The sequence below is a fragment of the Phascolarctos cinereus genome, unplaced genomic scaffold, assembly GCF_003287225.1.
Source record: "Phascolarctos cinereus isolate Bilbo 61053 unplaced genomic scaffold, phaCin_HiC Scaffold_2;HRSCAF=192, whole genome shotgun sequence".
Lineage (NCBI taxonomy): Eukaryota > Metazoa > Chordata > Mammalia > Diprotodontia > Phascolarctidae > Phascolarctos > Phascolarctos cinereus.
Window position 1 is genome coordinate 362,370,632 of NW_027555625.1, and position 24,446 is coordinate 362,395,077.

The 24,446-nt window shown below is 37.9% G+C and overlaps 1 protein-coding gene across 2 annotated transcripts in view; it reads left to right on the forward strand.

Annotated features, from left to right (window-relative positions):
- SETD3 (SET domain containing 3, actin N3(tau)-histidine methyltransferase) overlaps positions 1-18,838 on the forward strand; it is a 122,066-nt gene extending 103,228 nt beyond the window's left edge. For both annotated transcript variants that reach the window (XM_021007299.2, XM_021007298.2), the window contains 5 exons: positions 4,383-4,457; positions 10,068-10,234; positions 11,123-11,208; positions 16,147-16,307; positions 17,434-18,838. In XM_021007299.2, coding sequence (XP_020862958.1) covers positions 4,383-4,457; positions 10,068-10,234; positions 11,123-11,208; positions 16,147-16,307; positions 17,434-17,883 — 939 coding nt within the window. In that variant the 3' untranslated portion in view covers positions 17,884-18,838. The remainder of the gene's footprint in view (positions 1-4,382; positions 4,458-10,067; positions 10,235-11,122; positions 11,209-16,146; positions 16,308-17,433) is intronic.
- Positions 18,839-24,446: the final 5,608 nt, after the last annotated feature.

Consider the following 24,446-nt stretch of genomic DNA (forward strand, 5'->3'; position numbering starts at 1 on the left):
GAAATGGAAGTGCCCTTGGTGAACCAACAATATCTGAGAGCACAGTCCGTATCAACTTCTTCCATACTGCTTCATTTAGAAGGCTGTTGTGAATCCAGCCTTTAGTAAGGAGGGGATTAATACTGACTGACTCCAATTGCCCCATACTTCTTTGGATTAAAACTCATTCTTTGATATAATCAGAATGAAAACGATTTCAAGCTGATACATACAGATAAATTGGACCCTTTTTTTTTTTTTACCTTTACCTCAAAATTTGGGACACAGGTCAGACTTTGCATGTTACTATGAAAATGTTATGTGTGGAAGTCTAGCCTTTGTCGTTACAATATTCCAGTTGCCTCTTAGCAACCAAAGCTTTCTGAAGTTATTATTAGTCAAAGGAAGTCATCTCTTCAACAGGTTCTTTTTTCCCCCTCTTTTAATTGCTCCATACTTAGGATCTTGACATATATAATTACCACAAAGACCGAGTGTTGAGTGGCTGTGCTGAAGAGAAAAAGCATTACTCCATCTAAGATAGTATTTTTGAACCAGAGAAGGTAAATTAGATGTTTATAATACTTGGATTTTTTTGCTAAAACACATTTATCTGATGTTTTAATTACCTGATGCAGTTGTTAAAAATTGATTGGCCTACCTTTGCCAAATACGCTAAAATGTTTGGCCTTCCATCTCCTGCTGGTGCTACTAGTCCCTTAAGGAAAGGCTGCTGGGAACCAAACATGACATCTTCCATGTGCCCCAAAGCAGCCATTTACATCTGTATAAGTACAAGGGATCTTCCACCTCCTACTGCTAGCCCAGTCCCCCAGCTGGGTTATGGAGAACCTCCAGTGCAAAGGAGAACAACTTTTCCTTTGACTTTGGCCTCTCATCTCCTGCAGTGCCTGTCTTTTGAGGGTAGAGGAATGGTATCCTCCACTCAGTGATGAACATTCTCACACCTGTCATACTCTTCACATCCCAATGCCTCTGAACTCCTGCAGGTCATCATCTAAACCTCATTTAGTAACCCCTGCCACCCAATTCCTCATTCCCATCTCCCTCAACCTTCCCACTCCAAAGTTTCATCCAAATTCCAACTACCCTTTCCACTGTGTCTTCTGGGATGCCAGTTTCATAGACAAGAAACTTCTCATCTTAAATGTATTCCTTATCTGTTCCTTTCCTCTAGCTTTTACTGTAGCTTTCCCCTGGCCACCCTTTCCAATACTAGATGCATCTTCACTCACTCTCAGCTCACTGCTATTCATTGCCACTTCCTTATTCTTCCGTACCACAGTTACTCAATAACCACTCATCCTTTGAGGTTCATGGTATTCATATCTACTACCCAATCAAAATCCTTGTAGCTCTCGTCTGCAGACCCACAGGTCACTCCCATTCCTTCATCAATGAACTCAGTACACAGCTCACAGTTTTTCTGTCCTGCCCAACTCCTGCTCTCATACTAGGGGACTTCAGTATACATACTGCCTTTCTCAAACACCCTAACTTCCCATTAGCTATTCCTTCAACCCACCTCTGCTACATACAAAGATGATCATCCCCTTGATCTTGCCATTACCCACAAATGTACCCCCTCCACATTCAAGAATTCTGAAATTCCTGTATCCGACCATAATTTATTGGCTTTTCACCTCTCTCTCTTTCCTTACAAAGCCGTACTCTTTATCCTCACTGTGACTTCTTATCCCTTGACCTCTCAATTCTCCCCCAGGCCATCTCACCTGCACTAGCCTTTCTCTCCTCTTCTCCCCATCTTACAAATTCAACTCTATATTATCCTCTTCTCTTGAATTCCTAACCCTTTTTACCATATCACTGATTATACCCTGCCAAGCCTCAGCCATGAATCGCTTCCACCATTTGTTGCCTTCAGGCCTGCACATGTGCTGCTGAATGAAGGTAGAGAAGATCATATAACCATTCTGACTGTGTCCACTATAAGTTTATATTGCACAATCTCAATTGGGCCCTTGCTGCTGCTAGGTAATCCCACTAAACCTCCCTTATCAGCTCTCTATCCCACTTTCCACAGTGGCTCTTCCAAAGCTTTTCATCCCTCTTCATGGCTCCCTCCCACCCCCACTCTCAGCTGAGAACCTTGCCCCATATTTTACTGAAAAATATTGAGCCCATTTACTGTGTTTTACTTTTCTCCCCTCTTTCTCATATATCACTCGGGCACCTCCTACCACTTTCTCCTCCTTCATCTGTGTCTCACATAGTGAAATGGCCTTAACTCTTTACCAAGGCTAACCTTCCACTTGTTCAAATGATCCTATTCCATCCCAGTTCATCCAGTGTACCCCCTCTGTCACCACCACTCTTTGATTTATTTTTAGGTTCTCCTCTACTGGCTTATTCCTTATTGCCTACAGACATACCCATGGCTCCCCTTTCCTGAAAAAAACCCTCACTTGATCCTTCTATCCCAACTAACTGCCATCCATATCTCTTCAGCTCTTTGTAGCTATACTCTTAGAAAAGGTCATAGGTGCCTATACTTTCTCTCCTCTCACTCTTTAACCGCTTACAAACTAGCTTCTGACCGTATCACACCCACCACTGCTCTCTCCAAAGTTACTAATGATCTCTTATGTGCCAAATCCAGTGGTTTTTTCTCAGTCGCCTTTCTTCTTGATCTCTCTGCAGCTTTTGACACTGTTGATCACTCTTGTTCTTGATAACTTCTTCTGTCTAGGTTTTCAAGATAACCACTATCTCCTGGTTTTCTCCTACCTTATCTGATTGCTCCTTCTCTACTTTGCTGGATCATCCTCCAACTCAGGCCTTCTAAACATAGATGTCCTGCAGGATTCTGTCCTTGGCCCTCTTCTCTTCTTCCTCCATACTACTTCACTTCATGATCTTATCACCTCCTATGGATTTAATTACTGTTTTTACTTTGATGATTCTGAAATTTACCTTTCCTGCCCCAATCTCTCTGCTGACTTCTAGTTTCACATCTCCAGCTGCCTTCCAGAGATCTTTTAGGGCATCTAGGTGGCACAGTGGATAGAGCACCGGCCCTGGAGTCAGGCGGACCTGAGTTTAATCTGGCCTCAGACACATAACACTCACTAGCTCTGTGACTCTGGGCAAGTCACTTAACCCTAATTGCCTCATATTAAAAAAAAAAACCCAGAGATCTTTTATTACTCATTTATGAAGTGAGTTCATCAGCAAACACAGTGTTGTAGAAAGAAAGACAAGGGATTAAGAAACTTCAGTAAAAATCCCAGTTCTCACAGTAGGTAAAGCACCGGTCCTGAAGTCAGGAGTACCTGAGTTCAAATCTGGCCTCAGACTAAACACTTGACACTTACTAGCCATGTGACCTTGGGCAAGTCACTTAACCCCAATTGCCCAAAAAGAAAAAAAAATCCCAGTTCTTCCTATTGTGTGGGACTAGGCAAGACTTTACCTCCTAAGTTCTGGTTTTTTTCATCTGTAACATAAACAGACTAGATGCTCCCTGTCATTCCTTCCAGCTTTGATGTTTTGCTTCTCTGATGACCCTCTGATGGTTGCCTAACAACATAGTAATTGCTTGGGAGAGATACACTTGAGTATCAGACCTAGTCAACCCAGCCCTCAAAGACTTCAGAGCCTGTAGTCTAGATGAGAACTATTGTACTGTCTCATATAAGGGCATTTTGGAGGTTGAGCTACTCTGTGAAGTACTCAGAAATCTTTGCATTCTAGGCAAAAAGAATTGCAATAATGATAAAAATGAAATTATCATTTTAATTTTATTTTTCAATTTCATTTACTTACCTAAGGGGCCTATTGTCATGATTTCAGAATAAAATATGTATCTGTTATAGAATGAATCTTTTCCTCTTTTCTCGACCCTGTATACTGCCTTAGAAAACCCTCTTCAGCCTCTCAGAATAATTGCTTAATTCCTGATAAAGGAATTGTTTGCAAGTAAATTGGAGTTCTCCAAAAATTGTATTCCCCAAAGAGCCAGAGTTATCCATTCCTTTTCTGAAACAAAAGAATGCACTGGCAGTTGATGAGTCTGACAGAATTCTTACCTTATTGATGGACTGTGAATGCAACTACTTTGTAATAAACGTTTGTTCTTGGTTGGGACAACCTTCTAAAAATCTGTGGAATATATTTTCCTTAGAGAATTTCTTTTGCTTCAAATAAATTAATTTTTTTCTATGAGATTTTCTAGCATAGATACAACTAATCTGAGCTTTCATGCAGTTATTGTGGCAATTTTTAGAGCCTATTCAGGGATGATCTCCAGGTACATAGCTATTGTTTGACCTTCAGTTCTTCCAAAAAAGGCAAAACTGATGAATCAAAGATAATTATAGATATCTTCATTAATATGCTTTATCCTCTTCCTTCTTGACTAGATTACTACTGGTTACAACCTAGAAGATGATCGTTGTGAATGTGTTGCACTACAGGATTTTAATGTTGGAGAGCAGGTATGTTTCATACTGTGTCCCATATTATGTAGACCGAAAGGTTGTTATCAGGTAAATTCCTCGTAGTTAACTTGCATAAAATGGCATGAAAATATACTTACATTGTAGACCATGTGTTGACTGCAACACCCAACATTCTTTGGAATATAGAATAAACATGTTGTGATTTGAATTGGATTTTGTTCTGTCCTCATTAAAAACAAGTAGCAAAACATGACCAAAGTGAACATTCATAACAATTTAAGTTAAGAATAAATTTTGTTCCAGTGTAATTCTAAATAAATATTGGAATTTTGTAAGAAAATACTTTTAAGATCTCACTGTTTTATTTGATTCCCTTTCCTATTAGCAATAAAAATGAATGTCTTTTAATTTGTAAAGAAATTGTGTGGTCTAGTGGTAAAAATACAACGCAGAGACGGGAGGCTTGAGATCTATTCCTGTTTGGTTCTTGTATTTAAATCTATAAAAATTCTCCCTTTAATAATTTGGGAGTTTCAGTAAGTAATCTTTTTCAATAAGTTACTGCATTTGCATATGTATAAGTACCAAACTTGTTTTATTTCCATTGATCTTATAAATATGCATATCTTATATAAAATAAAACAACTTAAGACTGTTGCTATAACCCCAATTGAAACAATAGAAAGGTCTTTGTCCAGCAAAAGTATTGACCTTCCATTTCTGAAGGAACATTTGGTGGAGAATTGTCACATGATCTAGTAATAAATTTCTGACACTCGTTGCTTTAAACTCTTGTTCTAGAATAGACTCTCCTGTATAAAAAGGAGAAGAAGAACATGATAACTTTTAAAAATGCAGTCTTTAAAGTAATAGACTTGCTGTCCATTGGAAGGAGAAGAGGATGATATGAAAGGTCAGATGAGTTCAGGGGTCAGGGATCCTTTGTATGATACTAATACCCTCAATTCTGCTTCAGAGTAGTTGACTCCCCTTCACGTGGTGGTTATTGAAAATGACATTTTTCCTCAGTTCATTTCAGTCAGTTGGGTGGTGGTGTTAAGAAAATTGTTTACATTACATTAATTACATTATTATTGTTTACTTGTTTGTATTTCACCACAGCAATGCATTTTTTAAAATATTAAATGAAAATTTTTAAATTGGTCTAGTTAAGGTCAGGTCTAGTCAACTCTATTTATTAAGTGACTACAGTGTGTTAGGTACCGAGGATACAAGGACAATACTGATGAAGTCCCTATCTTGAAAGAATTTACTTTTTACTGAGTGGTCAAAATGAATATACACACATATGTACATATATATACACACACACATATATACATATAACTAAATACAAGGAAATTGGGGTGAGGCACATTAATAACCGGGAAGGTCAGAAAAAATTTCTAAAAGAAAGTGGCACATGAGTTTGAGCCTAGAAGGAGACTAAGAATTCCAAGAGAAGATGATGAGGAGATTCTCCATACTAGTCATGGAGAGAACACCTGAAAAAAGGTGAGAAGATATTAAATAAATCTAGAAAAGTAGGATAGTGACAGATTGTAGAGAGTTTTAAATGACAGACTGAACATTTATATTTATCTTTGAAGGCAGTAGAGATCCACAGAAGATTTTTGAGTGGGAGAATAACATAGTTGGTCTTTCCTGGCCTGCAGGAAGATTATATTTTGATTGCAACATGAAGAGATTGGAAGCGGGGAAACTAGTCAGGACTGTTGCAGTAATCCAGATAAATGGTGTTGAACTAGTATAATGACAGAATGAGTGAAGAGGAAACAACTGATACAAAAGTCAGGAAGATAGAATTGACATCATTTGGCAACTGATTAAAAAAAAGGAATGAAAGAGAAGGAAAAGTTAAGGATAACTGAGATTGCAAACTTAGGTGAATGGCACCCTCAACCGAAACAGGGAAGTTTCAAGGAGGAGTGGATTTAGATGGAAAGGTGGTATACTTCATGTTGAGCTTGAGATATAAGAAGGTAAATTGAAGTAGAGGAATCTAATAGGTGGTTGGCAGTATGGGACAAGAGAGGAACTGTATTGATTGTGCAGATTTAGGAGTCATCTCTAGGGAAGTGTTAATTGAGCTGTTGAGATCACCCAGTAAAAGAGGATACAGAAAGGAGAGAGAAAAGCCCAGGGCACCCATGCTTAGTAGGGTAAAAGCTTGATAATGACCTGGCTAAGAAGACTGATTAGGTGTGGTCTGCCAGATAAGAACAGATTCAGGAGACAGCAATGTCATAGAAAGCAAGAGAAGAAAAAAATATCAGGAAGAAAGTGATGCTCACTAGTGTCAAAAGATATAGAGAAGTCAAGTAGGATATAGACTGAGACAAGGCCATCAGATTTAACAGTTAAAAGATCATTGACAACCTTACAGAGAGTAGTTGAGTAGTGTGCTCAGAAGCCAAAATACAAAGATGTGAGAAGTAAGTGTAAAATGGAGACTGTTAAGTATAGACAGCCTAGTCTAGGAGTTTGGCTGTGAAAGGGGATAACAAATATAGGATGATAGCTTGAGGAGGAAGAAGCAGGGTCAAATGAAAGCTTTTTATAAATGGGGAGATTTAGACATATTTGAAACAGTGGGGAAACAGCCACTTAATAAGGAGAGATTGAAAATGAGAGGGAGCAGGAATACTCAAAGAGACAAACTCCCAAGAGAAAAGGAAGGGGAGGTCATAGGGTAGGAGGAAGGGGATTAAGGGTACCAGTAGAGGAGTTGGCTTTGGTAAGGAAAAGAACCACTTGTTTCTCAGGAACTAAAGCAAAGGATAGGAAAATGGAAGGTGGCAGGTGGGAGTGTGATGTACAAGGCTTTTGAGGTGTGGAGTAGAGGAGAAGAAAGGCACAGAGGATGACCTCTATTTTCTCAGGAAAGTAGGAGGCAAGGTTTTCTGTATTCAGAGAGATGAGTGAGAATGTGGTATAGGAGTCTTAAAAAAAAAAAGTAGGTTGGAACTGCTACTTCAGGGAATATGTTGGAGAGTCAGCCCTGGAAGAATAAAAAGATTTCCACGTATCAGTAGAACCCAACTGAAATTAGATAACATACATTTATAGTGGACCTATTGAAGTAGTTGTGGTACTTCCTCCATCAATCAGCAGCACTCATATAGGAGCATAGAAACCACATAGTGTAAGGAGCCTTGGGTGGAGGTTTGGCAAACACAAGGGAGCATGGGATTCAGAAATGAAAGACAAGTCTTAATTAACTGGGCAACTATAGGGTTGAAACTGAAGAGAAGGTAGTAAGGCCAGAACAGAGGTTCTGGGAGAATGTGAGGGGTGGAGGTACTGAAGGTGGTGAAGAGGATGAATAATTTTAGGAGTAGTGAGGCAGAGGCAGAAAGATGGGACAGGAGATTATGATTAGAGAGGGAATTTCAAAGTTCTGGATCATGGAGATAGAATAGTTAGGGGTGACAGTGAGATCTAAGCTATAACCATCCCTGGGGTGGCAGAGACAGGAGTGGAAGAGGACAGGGGTTGGGATGGCGAGGAAAACTGCAATCCAGATACTGAATCCACTCCTTGAGAAGGGACAGATTACCTGGAGGTCAGAGATGACTGTAACAAGGATCTCTGTAGACTGATATGAATAGATGAAGTGAACCTCAAAAGAAGAAGAGAGATCGTTGTGTGATGATAGCAAAAGGATCGAGAATTGACAGCGAAGGGGCAGCTAGGTGGCGCAGTAGATAGAGCACCGGCCCTGAAGTCAGGAGGACCTGAGTTCAAATCTGGTCTCAGAGCAAACACTTGACATGTACTAGCTGTGTGACCCTGGGCAAGTCACTTAACCCCAGTTGCCTAACCAAAAAAAAAATTTGACAACAAAGAGAAAGTTGTTTGCCAACTCCTCCTCTTGGCTCCGGTTGTTTGGATTGGGGTGTGAGACACAAGAGATGCACTCAGTCCTAGACAGGGATACGATGTATTCTCTGAGTACAGGACCATGGAAGGAGTGTGAGAGTAAGAGGTTTAAGACAAAATGAAGCAATGGAATAGAGGTTCCAGAAAGCAGAATAGAAGAGGGGAACTGAGCATGGTAGAGACATGGGAAAGGAAGAGCTGAGATGGATGGAGGTGAAGTAGCAGGAAAGAGTAACAGAGGAAGAAAGTTTTCACCTGGGAAATAGATGACTCTAGATAACGAGTATCCAGAAGAAGGTGGAGATTTAAAAGGTTAGGATAGAAGAGGTCCTAGATGAGGAGGGCTGTCACCATGCACAGTGCTATGAAAATGGTTCCCAAAACTAGGGAAAAAGAGAGGGAGGCAAACAGAAAAATTCTGTGGTACATTGGGGTCATTAAACACCTCATGATTGGGTCTCCAGAAATCTGACTGAATTTATGCTTGGCACTATTTCTTTTCTCATCCAGTCATGGTGGAAGAATGACATACACCCAAAAGATAGCACATATATGTGTTCTATACTTTTTGCCTAGTTGTGCCTTCTACTAGAGGTCATGGTCCAGTGTGAGGTCCTGGTGGTAAGAGGCCTGATGTCTGGATAAACATTGATTATGGTATGAAGGCTGAGCCATTTTTCATAGGCTAGCGGGACAGACTAGTAATGCTTCCATAAATAGCAATCGGTTCCCAGGCAAGTAGGTCTCCAGATACAGTGTGTGAGAGTTGTGGGTAGAACTCCATGCCTCTAGCTATAGCAATGGTAAAGGAAAATGTAGGTATTAGGGCAGGGTTCTTAGTGTTAACTGTGTCTGCCACATACTTGGGTGTTCAGTGATTATAAAGTTGTTTTCTTAGACATAGAGAGAGGTAGTAGATTACATCTCCATCTACCACAGCACTTAGGGGTAATAGAAGACTGGAGTGTTATTATTTTCTTTGACTTATTTATTTTATTATTTTTGGGGGGGGAGGGGAAGCAATTGGAGTTAAGCAACTTGCCCAGGGTCATACAGCTAGTGAGTATCATGTGTCTGAAGCCAGATTTGAACTCAGGTCCTCCTGACTCTAGGGCCAGTGCTCTCTATTCACTGCGCCACCTAGCTGCCCCTAGAGTGTTATTTTTTCTCAGAGGAATTGGAGACACGGGGCAGGCAGAGTAGGTGTTACTTGTGCACAAGGCAGTAGGTTCCTATGTGAAGAAGTCTCTAAATCCAGTCCTCTGTGACAGGCCAGGACCCTGCCTTCCTGGGTTCAGTAATGATGAAGGAAGGAGTAGGTGCCAAGATAGATTTAGTATTAGCATTCTTCCCTATTGGGCATTCAGTAGTGGAAGACTGGGACACGGTACATGGGGTATTCTTGGTAGTATTGGAAAGCTTACATGTCATTTTCTCCAATGGATTTGTTAACACTTGGCAAAGTGGGAGGTTCTTCCATGTCACTGGGTCTGGGGAAGCAGGTTCCAGGCTGCGTAGGACTCCAAACTCTGTCCCTGAGGACCGGGGTCCCTCACCTTCACCAATAAGAGATCTTGGTTCTGTTCTTATTCCCTGGCTCCTAGATTGGAACTTTATAGACATTTTGTCTCATTACTGTAAAGTGGCGCTAAATTTACAAGAAGTAATACTATACCTCAAGTCTGTACTAAACAGGTGTTAAGCTTTTTTATATGCCTTCATTTTTTTTTTACATCCTTTTAGATTTACATTTTTTATGGCACCCGATCAAATGCAGAGTTTGTGATCCACAGTGGTTTTTTCTTTGACAATAATTCACATGACAGAGTGAAAATAAAGCTCGGAGTGAGCAAAAGTGACAGGCTATATGCTATGAAAGCTGAAGTCTTGGCTCGAGCTGGCATTCCAACGTAAGTAAAAAGACTGGTCAGCCTTTCCCTCTGATAACTTGAAATATCTCCAATTGCATAGTGTTTAATTGAGGTGCTAATAAAACTGCTCCTCAGTAGTTTCTCTTAATCCTTTTATGCCTGCTACCTAGCAAATCCAAAGCATTTAGATGCATGGTAATTTACTAATGTTTTTAGATAAACATAATTGTTGGGAACATTCACAGTCAGTTCCTGGGAATATAGCACTGAAATTTTCATTAAGTTAAATAAGTACTTAAGTATCAACAATATCTTTCACCTTGAAAAGGTTAATGATGTGGATCAATTTGTTGCATTTAATTCTTTTCCTCCATTATCTACCATGCTGAATTGGCCATACTGAATGACTGTTAGTCATTTCAAGTTAAATTTTTTGCTAGCTAAATTTTTTCAGCTTTTCTTCCAGTATAGGATGATGAAGAAGATGAGAATTATGATTTATTGTTCTTTATGTAGTAGAGGAATTATCCTTAATGGAAATTGATTGTGTGGACCTTTTTACTGTTGAACTTATCAATATTTGATTAATGATGAAAATACTAATTATAAGTTATTGATATATGTAAATCAGAATTTGAATTATTACATTTGTTCCTATAATCTGGTCTGTGCAAATTGAAATTAAAACTATATTAGCTTATTACAAAAATTCACAAAGGTTCTTGCAAAGGTTCTGTTCTAAATACCTTTGTTCCTGCTGGAAAGATTTGAAATTTGTTCTTCTATAATTTAGATTTGTATGACTCATCTACCCTCTTTAGTTCTCCTAGAGGAAAACCACATGTATCATAAATTAAAGGGATTTTTCTTTGGAGCAGGTCAATAACTACACTGCTGTGACTGATCTCTGCTTACTGTTTCTGTTAGTTCCAGTGTCTTTGCCTTGCACTTTACTGAGCCTCCCATCTCTGCCCAACTTCTGGCCTTCCTTCGAGTATTCTGTATGACTGAAGGTAAATCATTTCAGAAAAATTCCTTTTGACTTAAAAAGAATTTTTCAGGAAGTGTAAAGAAAATAGACTTTCCAATTAAAGTTAGAAATGAAGACAGTTTATGAAGAAAGAGAGGTGGCAACCTTAGAAACAAAAGAAATCTGGCTGTCTGTGATGATAATGTTTCACTGACTGAAGTCCTTGTGTTGCAAACATTACTTTGTATTACACGAGTGTTTATCTTATATTTTGGCTCTATAAATGGTACAGCTGAGTACAGCAGAAAAAATCCTGGATTTGGAGTCGTAGGCCTTGGGGTTCAGTCCCACATTGGCCATTCACTAACCACTTGACCTGGGGAGAGTCACCTGCCCTGTACCTGGCCTCAGGAAGGCCTGAATTCCAGCCCTGCCTCAGGTACTCAGTAACTGTGTGACCTGAGATAGGTCCCTTAACCTCTCCTAGCCTCAGTTTCTTCAACTTTTTTATTATCTTAGTATGAAATTGTAATAATGATAACCACAGAGCTGTGAGATTTGAATGACAATAATACATATAAAAGTACTTTGCAAAATTTGAAACTAACTTGTGTTAGCTGTTATTATTATCTCTTATGGGAATAATAACAACACTTGTAACACCTAGGCAGCTAGGTGATACAGTGAATGAAAGTGCTGCCCTTGGAGTCAGGATGACCTGAGTTCAAATCCCATTTCAGACACTTACTAGCTATGTGACTCCAGACAAATTGCAACCTCTCTCTGCCTTAGTTTCTTCTTCTGTAAAATGGAGATAATAATAGCACCTACCTCCCAGGGTTGTTGTGAAGATGAAATAAGATAACAAACGTGCAGTGCTTTGCAAACCTTGAAGTGCTAAATGCTAGCTATTTTTATCACTTTTATTTCTACCTACCTCAAAGAGTATGAAAAAAACGCTTTGTAAATCTTAAAGCACTTTATAAATGTGAGTACTTTTATTACAATAATTATCATAATTTCAGGTGTCTCCCAAATCCACATTCATAACTTACATGATAACGTATTTTGATGTGCTTTAAAATCTCATTAGAATCAAATAACCTATACTAAAAAAAATCATTGCACATCAGTTTGTTTAGTAAATCAAAGAAATTTAATAATCAGGTGGCCATAGAACATCTTTATTTTCACCAATTAATAACTAGCAACAAATTATACAATTTCATTTCATAATTCTACGTTTTGAATATGAGTTTTTTCTTAGGCATGTAACGCCAGACAGCTTTACATTCATTTGGAGCAAACCTTGTTACAAACAAATAGTTTTGCTGTAGAAGTTTCTCCAAAAGAAGGGTTCTTAACCTTGGGTTTGTGAACTTTCTTTTTTAATATTTTGATAACTTTAAAATAATTGGTTTCCTTTGTGATCCTGTGTATCTTACTTTATGCATTGAGACACATTATTCTGAGAAAGGATCCGTAGGTTTCACCAGTCAAGCAGAGGGCTCCAGGATACCCAAAAAGGTTGAAAAGTCCTGTTCTAGAACAGAAGACTTCCTGGATCCAGTTTAATAATTTTTTTTCAATACCAACTGTGATTAAGGCCCTGTGCCAGGTTTAGCTTACAACTATCTTAATTCAAGCCTCATTTTGATACAACCAGAGAATTTAGGCAGACCTAGGAAATTTGTCATAGCATATAACAGTGATGTGTAGATTTTTTTCATCCCCAAATTCCCTGGCTAAAAAAATGAATATTATGAGAATATAAATGAATACTTATTTTAAAGCTGGTATATGTATTGATACTTGATGAGAACTTGTCATCAAAAGTCTCTCATTTGCCAGCGACTTCTGTGTTTTGATCTCAGTGCTAAAATTCAGCGTAGCATGAAGTAAGGAAGATTGTCCCTGTCTTTAAGTTGCAGGCATCTGTTTGCCTTCCCTGGACTTTGGAACAGAATATGTGGCTTGTGCCTTCCTTGCCTAAAAATGACTATTTTCTTTCATCTGTGAGCAAGGAGAAATCAGTAGATATAGGTTCAGGTTAAGTGAATGACAGTGTATCATATATTTGAAGTTTGGTTCCATTTTGTATTTTACTTAATGTGGAATCATCGTATTTAGAGCTAAGTGTGCCCTTAGACATTATCTGGTTCTGGTGCTTCTTTTTATAGATGATGGAACTGAAGTTCATAGACAGTGACTGTCCATGCTTACATAAGGCAGTAAGCACTAGAGTTGAACCAAGGTCATCTGACTATAAATCCATTGTGCTCTCTGTAATTAACCATTATGAGCTTTAAAGTAACACATTTTTCTTGTCTTCATTTGCTCCCCAGGTAATTAAAAATAAATTATTTCAAAGTTTTCAAGACTATCTGCTGATTTTTTTCATTTTTAATTAGAGTACTGACGTGTTTCTGTAGGAAAAAAAGTGCGAAAGCAGCATGGCATAGTGGATAGATTGCTGAATTTGGAGTCATGGATTCAAATCCTGATAATTAGTACCTATGAGATCATGGACAAGTTTACTTCATATCTCTGTTTTCTCGTGTGTAAAGTGAGGATAGTAAATCTCTGGGACCCACTTTACAGGCTTGTTATGAGGTTCAAATGAAATCATGTAGGTAATGTATTTTGCAAGCTTTAGAGTTCTGTATAAATGTCAATTATTAACATAATCATAAAACTAGCATTTTATATATAATTCTCCCATTTATTTAGCACTTAACAGTTTTCAAAACCCTTGTCTTACCACAGCCTTGTAAAGTAGGTCATAAAGATATTATTATCTCCATCATACAGAAGAGAAAATTGAGGTTCAGAGAAGTTAAAGGACAGAACTAAAACTCCATCTGAGGTCAACAATTCCACATTTCAATTTTTTTTTTCTGCATGTACTTAAAATTGTTAGTCCAGTACTGGTGATAATCTCATAGCAGTTCATTCCACCCTTTTCTTGTTCCTCCTGAACACATTTGAAAATTGTCTGGCTGAGGTTAAGGGTTTAGTTTTTGGCTTTGGGAAAAAATGAAGGTAACTGGTCTCTATGGGGATGAAGGCCTGTGTATGAATTGCCCATGAACATATTTGTAGAAACTCAACGACTACAGAGAAGAAGTAAATACATTTTTAATGTAGTTGACAAATTAAAAGATTTACTAGTAGAATGAAGTAATTTATTGTTATTCATTTACATATATGACAAAGATTACTTACCCCAGAAAGGCCGTTATTCATTTCAACAATGTTCTTAGAAGATCTTGATATTACCTTGTTTTCTTCCCCTTCATTGTGACTATAATTTAATGTATCCTGGGCTGAAACAGGTATTGATAGTTGGTTTAAGTCAAGTCAAACTCTTGTTATAGCAGTAGCTGGCTATTGATCCTCCATTACTATATGGTTGAGTATTAAAATCAGGGAAGAATGTGAAATCATATGATCCAGTTTGATTTCCACATATTTCTAGTACTAAATTTTTCATATTCTTAGCTAAACATTACAATAATTTCTGGTATTTTCCCTGTGAAGTAGCAATTTTCTATAAAACTTTAGGTAGTGCCTTTCTTGTTGTAAGTAAAATATGTCCATGTCTATTATGTGCAAGGCACTGTATTAAGTTGCTAGGAGTTGGGTAGAGTTGAGGGTAAAAGGGAACACAAAGATGAATAAAATATACTGTTGTCAAAAAACAAGAGTTTTAATGAGGGGGAGGGAGGGAAGCTAATATGCCATGCACAGGTAACCATAATAGATTCGTATTTCTCTTTATTAATTTTGATTCTTTAATTTCACTTCCTCTACACTTAAAAAGATAAGTACACTAAGATAGATTAAGTGGTGTATGAGGTCTGTTTTGGACATGAGAAAAATCTAAAAATTCCACATTCTTACCCTGAACTTCTAGTGATGCTTGAATAAAAGTATATATCAATGAAATTTCTTATGGAATGTCAATAGATTATCTTTTTCTTATTCCTCCTCACCACAAAAAATAATTATTTAGAACACTTCTAGCTTAGTAGAATTTGTCTACATTTCATGTGTAGTATGAGATTTAATTGTCACATACTCTTGTCTTTGAGAAGATCTATCTGATACTAATAAAAAGTTTATGTTGTTGAATACAAAAGTTCTTCATTTAAATTCTAAATAAGGAGAGCTGTGGGGCATTTTGCTGTGAAAGAGATACTGTCCTCATAATTACGAGTGAAGCTGGAGTATATTTCTTGGTATGAATAGGCTAGGCACATTTTGGTCTTTTGGAAATAATATGCCTACAGCAGTTGTGTTGAATTCCTCCTCCAGTGAAATATATTTAGGTGTAATTTAGACATTCTCTCATTTACTTGTGATTTGTATTTAAATTTCTTATGAGTGAGATGTATCAAATTTTCATCGACTAAGGTTTTCATGGGATATTTTCTTGATTGTTTTTGTTTGAGGAATTACTTATGTTGAGGGTAAAGGGTAAACCTATCAGAATTTGTTTCATGCAAATTTAAAATTGGAAGCCTTTTGGGACTTGTTGCAGTGAGCTTTGTCTTTGAAGTCATGGCAACTTTAGTACGTCTTGCCCTAGGTAATTCGGTAAGAGGAGGGCATTGTCAAAGTGAGGTATCCATGTACACAGTTCTAAAAAGTGGCTAATGAAACTGTCTCATTAATCCCTGTTTCCTTCATTAGAAATAAGGAATGTGAGGAGTGTTATAATTCGAAGGTATTGGTACCTTGTTTTTAAATAGAAATGAAAATTAAGACTTACACTTTATTTTCCTCTCCTAAACTTAAACTGCTGTTGCTGTTGTGAAGAGTATAGAAACATCATAGTCAGATGAACGTGCCTAGTGGGGAAAGCCAAGGGGAAGTGGCAGGATTGGAAAAGATACTGTCTAAGGTATGTCAGTTACTGAAATGAATAGTTGAGCTGTTTCCCCATTAACAGATTATCTTTTCTTTCTATTTCTCGTAGAAGAGCTAAAAGAACATTTGATAGGAGAACATGCCATTGACCGAATCTTCACTTTGGGTAACTCTGAATTTCCTGTTAGCTGGGACAATGAAGTCAAACTCTGGACATTTCTTGAAGCCAGAGCATCCCTTCTTTTAAAAACCTATAAAACAACTATTGAGGTAATTCTTATTGGTTTGTACTTGGCCATGTTACTACTAGATTGTAAGCCCTATGAGTGCAGTGGATCATGCCTTATTTTTCTTCCTGTGTCCCCCAGTGCCTGACAGCACACTACACATAGATGCCAGTTAAAGGGTGGTGGTGGTTATTGAAGCTTGATTAACAACTGAAAGTGATTTCTCCCTTCTCACATTTCTTATGATGCTTTAGACTAGAGATGTGAAACACACAGCCCATGGGCTCCACATGACCTGCAACATTCTTGAGTGTAACTCAGGCCAGATTAAAATGTAATTGAGAAATTTTTAACAAAGTAAAATACAATAAAAATAGGTAATATTTATATATAGTTTTTTAAGTCAGTCTGCATGCCACCGGGATCCTTATGTGTGGTTTAGTGGCCACCATTTCTATTTGAGTTTCACAATAGGGTTTTAGACCTTTTCTTTACACTGAATACATTTTGTGGCATCTCATCCACTGTACTAGAGTGTAAGCTTCTTGAGGACTAGGACTACTTCTTATGTCATTATTATATAATGCAAATTACTGTAGCTCTTTACCTGAATCATTCATTATTCAGCACTGTCAGCTTTATTTCTATTTAAAGTTTTGATACAAAAATTGTATTTACATTGTTGACTAAAAGACAAAGTAAGAATTATTTTTATTAATCCTCTCATTTTTTATTGTAATGTCGCTCTGAATAGAAGTCCTTGTTTATGCTTGAATTGTTTGCCTCTGAGCCACTAACTTAAAGTTTGAGAGGTAGTGGCCAGAATGCTGGACATGGAGTCAGAAACCAGATTCATTTCCCAACTCGACCACTTAATTTAATGAGCATGTGGCCTTCAGCATGTCCCTTAACTTCTTTGAGTTTCAGTTCCCTCTTCTGCAAACTGCTATAGCTATGTCACAGGGTTATTGTGATCATCAAATGCTATATCTATGTAAAGTACTATATGACTGTAAGTTGTTATTACGCATTTTGCACACACAGAACCTTATACCACCACACCCGTTTTGCTGAATGATTGTTTTAAAATCATGTAAGTTCTCTGTTTTTCATTTAGACTCACTTTAATGAATTTTGATTATTCTTTCCTCCTTCCATCCCCCCTCCAGGAAGATAAATCCTTCTTGGCGACCCATGACCTTACCTTTCATGCAACAATGGCCATCAAACTGCGCTTAGGAGAAAAAGAGATTTTGGAAAAAGCCGTAAAGAGTGCAGCTGCCAACCAGGAGTACTATTGCAAACAAATGGAGGAAGGCACCCCACTTCCCAAATATGAAGAGAGCAATATTGCCTTGTTAGAGAACACCGTGGCGGACTCTAGACTCCCGATCGTCCTCAGAAACCTGGAGGATGAGGCTGAGGTGCAGGAGGACTTAAAGATTGAAGAAGCTATCACTGATAGAGAAGTCACAGAAAATGGATTTGTAAATAGTGAAAACTCTATACCTAATGGGACCAAATCTGAGATTGAAAATCTAAATCAAGAAGAAAATACAAGAGAGACTGAAGATGCCAAAGAATCTTCTCCTGACAGTACCAATGAGGTTAAGCAATAGTCATGAAATACATCTTGACTTTATTGTGAAATTAAATTTAGCAAAAATTTATGAACAATACATTTACATTGGTGTGTTTCCTTGTTAACATTTCTCTTTCTGCAGAGAGGAAAGTACGTTTTTGCTGCTTTATATAAAATGATTTTTCTTTTTTTTTTAAGTTATTTTTAAGAAATCTGGCTTTTCTTTTCAAATAAGATTGCCATCTTGCTTTCAGGCACAAACACTCAGAAGAATGGGGTGAAGTAATGGTGGTAGGGGGTACCCTTTGGAAGATCTTACAAATCCATTGTAGGACAAATGTATTTTCTTCCTGAGGAAGAATTAAACCCTTCTAGCAGTTGTACTTTTATTGGCCTATCTTTCTGACAACCAGAATTAAAAGTCTGCTTTTCCTTCTGACCAGAAAATAGGATGAACTGAATGTTCGATATGAAAATAGAGGTGCAGCACAGTGGAAATTTGTGTACAAAGATCAGAAACTTTGGAGATGGGCAATTTTTTTTTCTTTTAAAGACAGAAAATGGTACAGAGGGAAAATACCTGAGTAGGAAAGAATAAAATGTGGTAAGGTGGCAAACTTATTTTTAATAGTTTTAAATATTAATGATAATCTGAATTATATATTCTTAGTGATTTCTTAAGATTTGTTTACTTTTTGTGTTTTGTTTACTATATTAAATGTGTCCTCCCTCCTTGAATCAAAGTAGGGTACTATACTGTACTATTCACCTAATTTCAAAAGCTGACTTTTTAAAGTGGTACATTTGATTTACAGTCTTGGTAATGGCAACTTCAAAAACATAGTCCAACGCACAGTTTTACAGAATGTTGTTCAAAGTGAGGATGCACTCCCCTGCCCTTCATCTTATTCAGGTTTTCACAAACAAGCTAGAGGTTTTCAAAGCTACGTTTTTGACTACAAACCATTATTAAAAGGAAAATGTGATTAACATTTTTGTCTCTTCCTTCTTTGGGGGGTGGGAAGGAAGTAGTTTGGAGGTTTTATACAAATCATCCTCATCTAATGTGAATCTTTAAACAATTTGTAAGATTTGAGAAAGCATCCTGAAGTAATCTTCCCATCCCTACACAGCCAGAGTGACAAAATTTCAGATTGTGCTGTCCTGAGCAGCACTCGACTACAGATTATCCTTTTGCTGCACTATTTGCACATAATGTGGTTGTATATTTTCTGGTAACCCTATGTAAAAAGTGTCATGAAATAAGCAGAATGAGCGTTAAAATATTTGCCCTGTAACTGAACTATGAAGTAGGTTTATTCCTATTTTATACGTAAAATATGGTTCATAAGCGGAAGGCCCTTGATTGGGTTTTGGACACTGTAACTGCTTCCTTGATAATTTGTCATTCAGTCATTTTCAGTTGTGTCTGACTCTTCCGGACCCCACTTGAGCTTTTCTTGGCAAAGATACTGGAGTAGTTTGCCATTTCCTTCTCCAGCTCATTTTACAGTTGAAGAACTGAGACAAACAGGGTTAAATGACTTGCCCAGGGTCACACAGCTAGTGAGTGTCTGAGGCCAGATTTGAACTCATGAAGATGAGTCTTCCTGACTTCAGGCCTAGCACTCTATCCCCTGTGCCACCTAGCTGCCCCTGCTGATAATTAGTTGATTTTTATCAGAAGAGTCAGCCTCCTCTGTGATGAACAAAAGTGAGCCATCTTCCCACAGGCCAGTTTCCTTTGATTTTGACACCAGAATACTGTGGAGTAAACCTGCTTGCTAGAGGGTAGAGAGAAATTTCTCCCCCTCCTCTCCACTGCAACAGTATTAAGCCCGAAAGGGAAGCTAGATTTCCAGCTCCTGTCTGCTTTTCTGTTTCCTTTTCTGGGCATTGGTCATATACTAGGATTCCTGAGAATGGAGTTTCCCTACCCAAGACCTAGCAGCACATAAGGCAGTGAGTTGTAGCAGGCACTTGGGCGCCCACACATAGCTTGAGAGCAGACTTTCTCTGCTTTGGGGGTTATCTTACAGGCAAGCTTGAGTTTAAAAGGTCCTGAGTTAGAGTGTTTGAGCACTAGAAAAGCTGGTGGGAGATTTCCTCAAAATGCTTCTCGGAGAAGAAAGGAATGTCAAAATAGCCCCCTGCAATGGGAAGACTAGAGCTCAGCATGGGAGGACGGGAAATCTGGATGAACCTTGACAACCCCACGCTGTTGGCATGAGTCATTTGCACTAGCACTCTGTCTTCTGTGAATGGGTAGTGTTTGTTTAGCAGCCTCTCAAGTGGCTTTATCTTCAAGGGGAAATCCAACAGGCTATTTGAGTGCTTTATTCTTATTTATTTATTTATTCGTGTGTGTGTGTGTGTGTGTGTGTGTGTGTGTGTGTGTGAGAGAGAGAGAGACAGATGTGCATGTTCCTGGGATTCCTTTTTGTCTCATGAAATGAGACAAATGATTCCTTTTCTGTAGCTCATGAAATAAAGGTTATTCCATGCCTGGTACATGTATTGTACAATGAGTGTCCATGCAGAAGTTGGGGATCTGCTTTTACAGGGGAAGCTTAGGTTATGAACTATACTCGAGCGTTGATGGGGAGATTTGCCTAGAGTAAAACTCTGGAGTTGTGTCGTCCAGCCAAAAAGAAAAAGATGCAACATGGAGTATTAGAGCACTAGCTAGACTTGGAGTCAGGGACATCAGGATTTAAATCCTGCTTGAGACAGGAGCTGTATACATTAGGCATAACTTAACCTGTTTGAGCCTTGGCTTTCTCCTCTGTAAAATTAGTGTTGGACATGATGGCGTCTAAGGTCCCTCTTGGGTCAAGGTGTCCCAGCATTGGATCTGGTCTGGGTGAGCTCAGAGTACTTGAGGGAAAGGGAGACGGGAGGGAGGACAAATAGTGTCCTGGGAAACCTACAAAGAAATTTGAGTTTTAGAGAGAAGTAACTTGCCCAAAGCCACACCATAAGGGGCAGAGGTTGAATATGTCATCAGGCCTCTTGACTTTGTAGAAAGCAATTTTTCCCCTATACCATGTAACACCAGAAAGATTTTGAGGGTTCTTTAAATGGGAAAGAAGTAACTGTTACAGTCTAAATATTATGCAAAATCCTCTACTGGAATTTTAGGTTTTGCTTAATTGAGGGCATTGCTTTCTGAAATTTAGGAGATTGGACAGCTACATGTAGGTAATGGCTTATACAGCTAGGGTCAGGCATCATTGTCAACTCTTACAGCAACCATGGTAGCTAGGATACTTTAATAAAAGTATTCAGTTTGGTTTTTTTTTAAGCCTACATGCTTTCCCAAGGGTCATGCTACTTTTGCACTTTTTACTTTGGCTCATTAGCACCAGGGAATAGTTTATTTGTGATTAATTTGCCTGTAGGTCTACCTTCCTGTAGCTTAATGGTTTTTAAAAAATCATCTATTTATTTATTTATTTTTTGTTTTCTTTACTTACCAATTTAACCTTTTTTTTTTTTGGCTAGGCAGTGGGGTTAAGTGACTTGCCCAGGGTCATACAGCTAGTAAGTGTTATGTATCTGAGGTCGCATTTGAACTCAGGTCCTCCTCAATCCAGGGCCGGTACTCTATCCACTGCGCCACCTAGCTGCCCCAGCTTAATGTTTCAAATCTATTATTTCAAATTTAACCAGGCAAAAGGCTGCCTCGATATTGATTGAAAGAGTTGGAAATGTTTAGCCTGAAGAAAGGAAACCTTAGGGAAGGGACTTGGGAACTGTGCTCAAGTATTTGAAATACTGTCATGTGGAAGGATGAGACTTGTTCTCTTTGGCCTCAGAGAGCAAAATTAGGAGTGACCAGTGGAAGTTACCAAGGCACAAACTCAGTCTTGGTGTAAGGAAAAATTTACTAATAGAAGTAACCTCAAGGGGAATGGACTGCTTCAGGAGAGGTAGGTTCTCCTCCAGAGGTTCTTAAGCCAAGTTTGGAAGACTGCTTGTCAGGGTTTTTGAATGTATTATTTTTCAGGTTTGGGTTGACGTCTAACTGAAATTCTGATTCTGTGCTTATAGCCACAGTTTGGAAAAGATTTTGCTCAGATATCAAATACCATTACCAAGCAAAGGGATATTTCAATTTATAGTGTCTATGGAGAGAGTATTTTAGTGGATTAAGAACCAACCTTTGAAGAAGGAAGACCTAGATTCGTTTCAGTTGTGCTGAACTTTCCTTGACCCAATTTGGGGTTTTCTTGGCAAAGACAATGGAATGGTTTGCCATCTCCTGCTCCAGCTCATTTTACAGATGAGGAAATTGAGACAAGGACTAGCCAGGGCCACACAGCAATTAGTGTATGAGACTGGATTTTAACTCAGGAAGATGAGTATCCCTGACTCTAGGCCCAGTACTCTATCTTTTGTGCCACTGAGCTGCCCTGAATGACTTGGACTGGTGACTTATACCTCTCAATGCCCTAGGCAACTCCCTAAGACAGGAAATCGCAGAATAATCTACATGGATAGAGAAAATCTCACCAGATGTTCCTTATACCAATCAAGTCAAAAATCCATTGTAAAAACTACAAAGAAAAAAAAAATCTTCCCATAACTGACAACAAACTATATTCCCTCAATAGGATGAAGTCAATGTGTGGTAGAAAAACGACTGGTAGGAGATTTGGCTCTAGTCTTGGCTGCCATCAGCTATGTCACCTTAGATATTGAGTATCTTTGGACTTCAGCTATCTATAAAATAAGGTATCTTGTGTTCTAGCTTTAACATTGGATGATTTTGTAATTCTTTTTTTTTTTTTGCTCTACCTAAATGTTTATCTCAGTTTTTCAGGGCATTTTTATTGAGGTCTTAGGAGCAAAAAATGATCTTGTTTTCAGTTAATTAAATGCAATGTATTTGTGCAAATAAGAATAAAGTATCCTAACTTGGAATTGTGTTGTAGAATTGCCCTAAAATGACTCTTTAAAGTTGGTGAAGTCATAGCACATATTAGTCATCTTCTCTACCCTATTACATTTCAGTAGATATAGCATCACTTACACAAACACTTTAAGCTACAGCTTAAGGATTTGAAAATTGAAGGAAAGTGATTAAATTGGCATTGAAGAACCCTCTTTGCCATCTGTCACGAAATAGTCCTTCCTCTCAAATCATTTTAAAGTTTACTTTCCTTAATGCTTTGGATAAGAGGCTGTTTGGGCTAGTCATTGGGAAAATGCCAGATTTTGCTCCTGTTTAGTTAGCTATGTGTAGTATTTGTGTAAACAGTTAGCATTAGATTTCACCAGATTAGAAAAAGCACCAAAAGTTCTTCATGTTGCCTGGCAATTGATAGGTGATTTCCCCTAAAAGATCATTGAAAGTTGTATTTACTAAAGCATTAGGGGTGGGAGGAAAGGAGATACATTTAAATTTGATAGATTCCCAGTGTAGAATGACAGGGTTGTATGAAATTAAACCTTTTTAAAAAATCAAATTTCTGTAAACCATTGCATGTGACATTTTCTAGATAAGATGTACATGTTAAGTGGGGCATGGGGGAGATGTTCACAGCCCAAATGCTTCACTGATTGATGAGTCACTGGTTACTTTAGTTCTTCAAAGATCTGTGAATTTATCATTGTAGGTATCCCCTCCACCAACACAGATGGCCATCCTTCTATGACTATGTCTTCGAGAGTTGCTATGAACAAAATTTTATCAACTTTTGGCCAACCTGGTTATGAACCTCTCCAAAACTTAGCTATACTTATTTTTATGATTAAATTCAATTTTAACTTATTTTCTTGTCTGTATTCTCTCTCACCTTCCCCTTCTCATTGAGAAAATAAGAAAAATAAAACCCATAACAAGCATGTATAGTCAAGCAAAACAAATTCCTGTATTGATCATGTCACAAATGGCATGTATGTATATATGTGTGCATATATATGCATGTACATATATGTATACATATACATACATAGAGTCAAGCAAAACAGATTTCCTGCACTGACCACCTCCAGACATGCAGGTGTATATATAGATATATATTCACGCCCATCATATTCCTCAATCTGCACTATGAGTTCATCACCTCCCTATCTGGAAGTGGATAGCATGTTATATCATGAATCCTCTGGAACTGTGGTCGGGCTTTGTGTTGATCAGAGTTCCTGAGTCTTTCAAAGTTGTCTCTACAATATTATTGTTATTATATAAATTATTCTCCTAGTTCTGCTCACTTCACTTTGTATTGGTTCATATAAGTCTTTCCGGGTTTCTCTGAAAGTCTCTCATTTCTTACAGCACAATAGTATTCTATCATATTCCTATAACATAATGTGTTCACTCATGACCCAGTTGATAAGCATCCCTCAGTTTCTAATTAACTTAGCTGTGCTTTTCTTCTGATGACAGATATATAGTCTGTCATCAAGCTTATAGAGGAGTGATAGCTTAAAAAAGAAAAGTTTTATGTGATATATAGTGTTATATTTATCTCAGATTCTTATTGATCTAACAAAATGAGTCTGTTTAAGTGTGGTACATAGCCAAGCTCATTGGATCATGGATTTTCAGATTTTTAACTTTGTTATTTAATACAAATTTCAGGTAAGTAAATA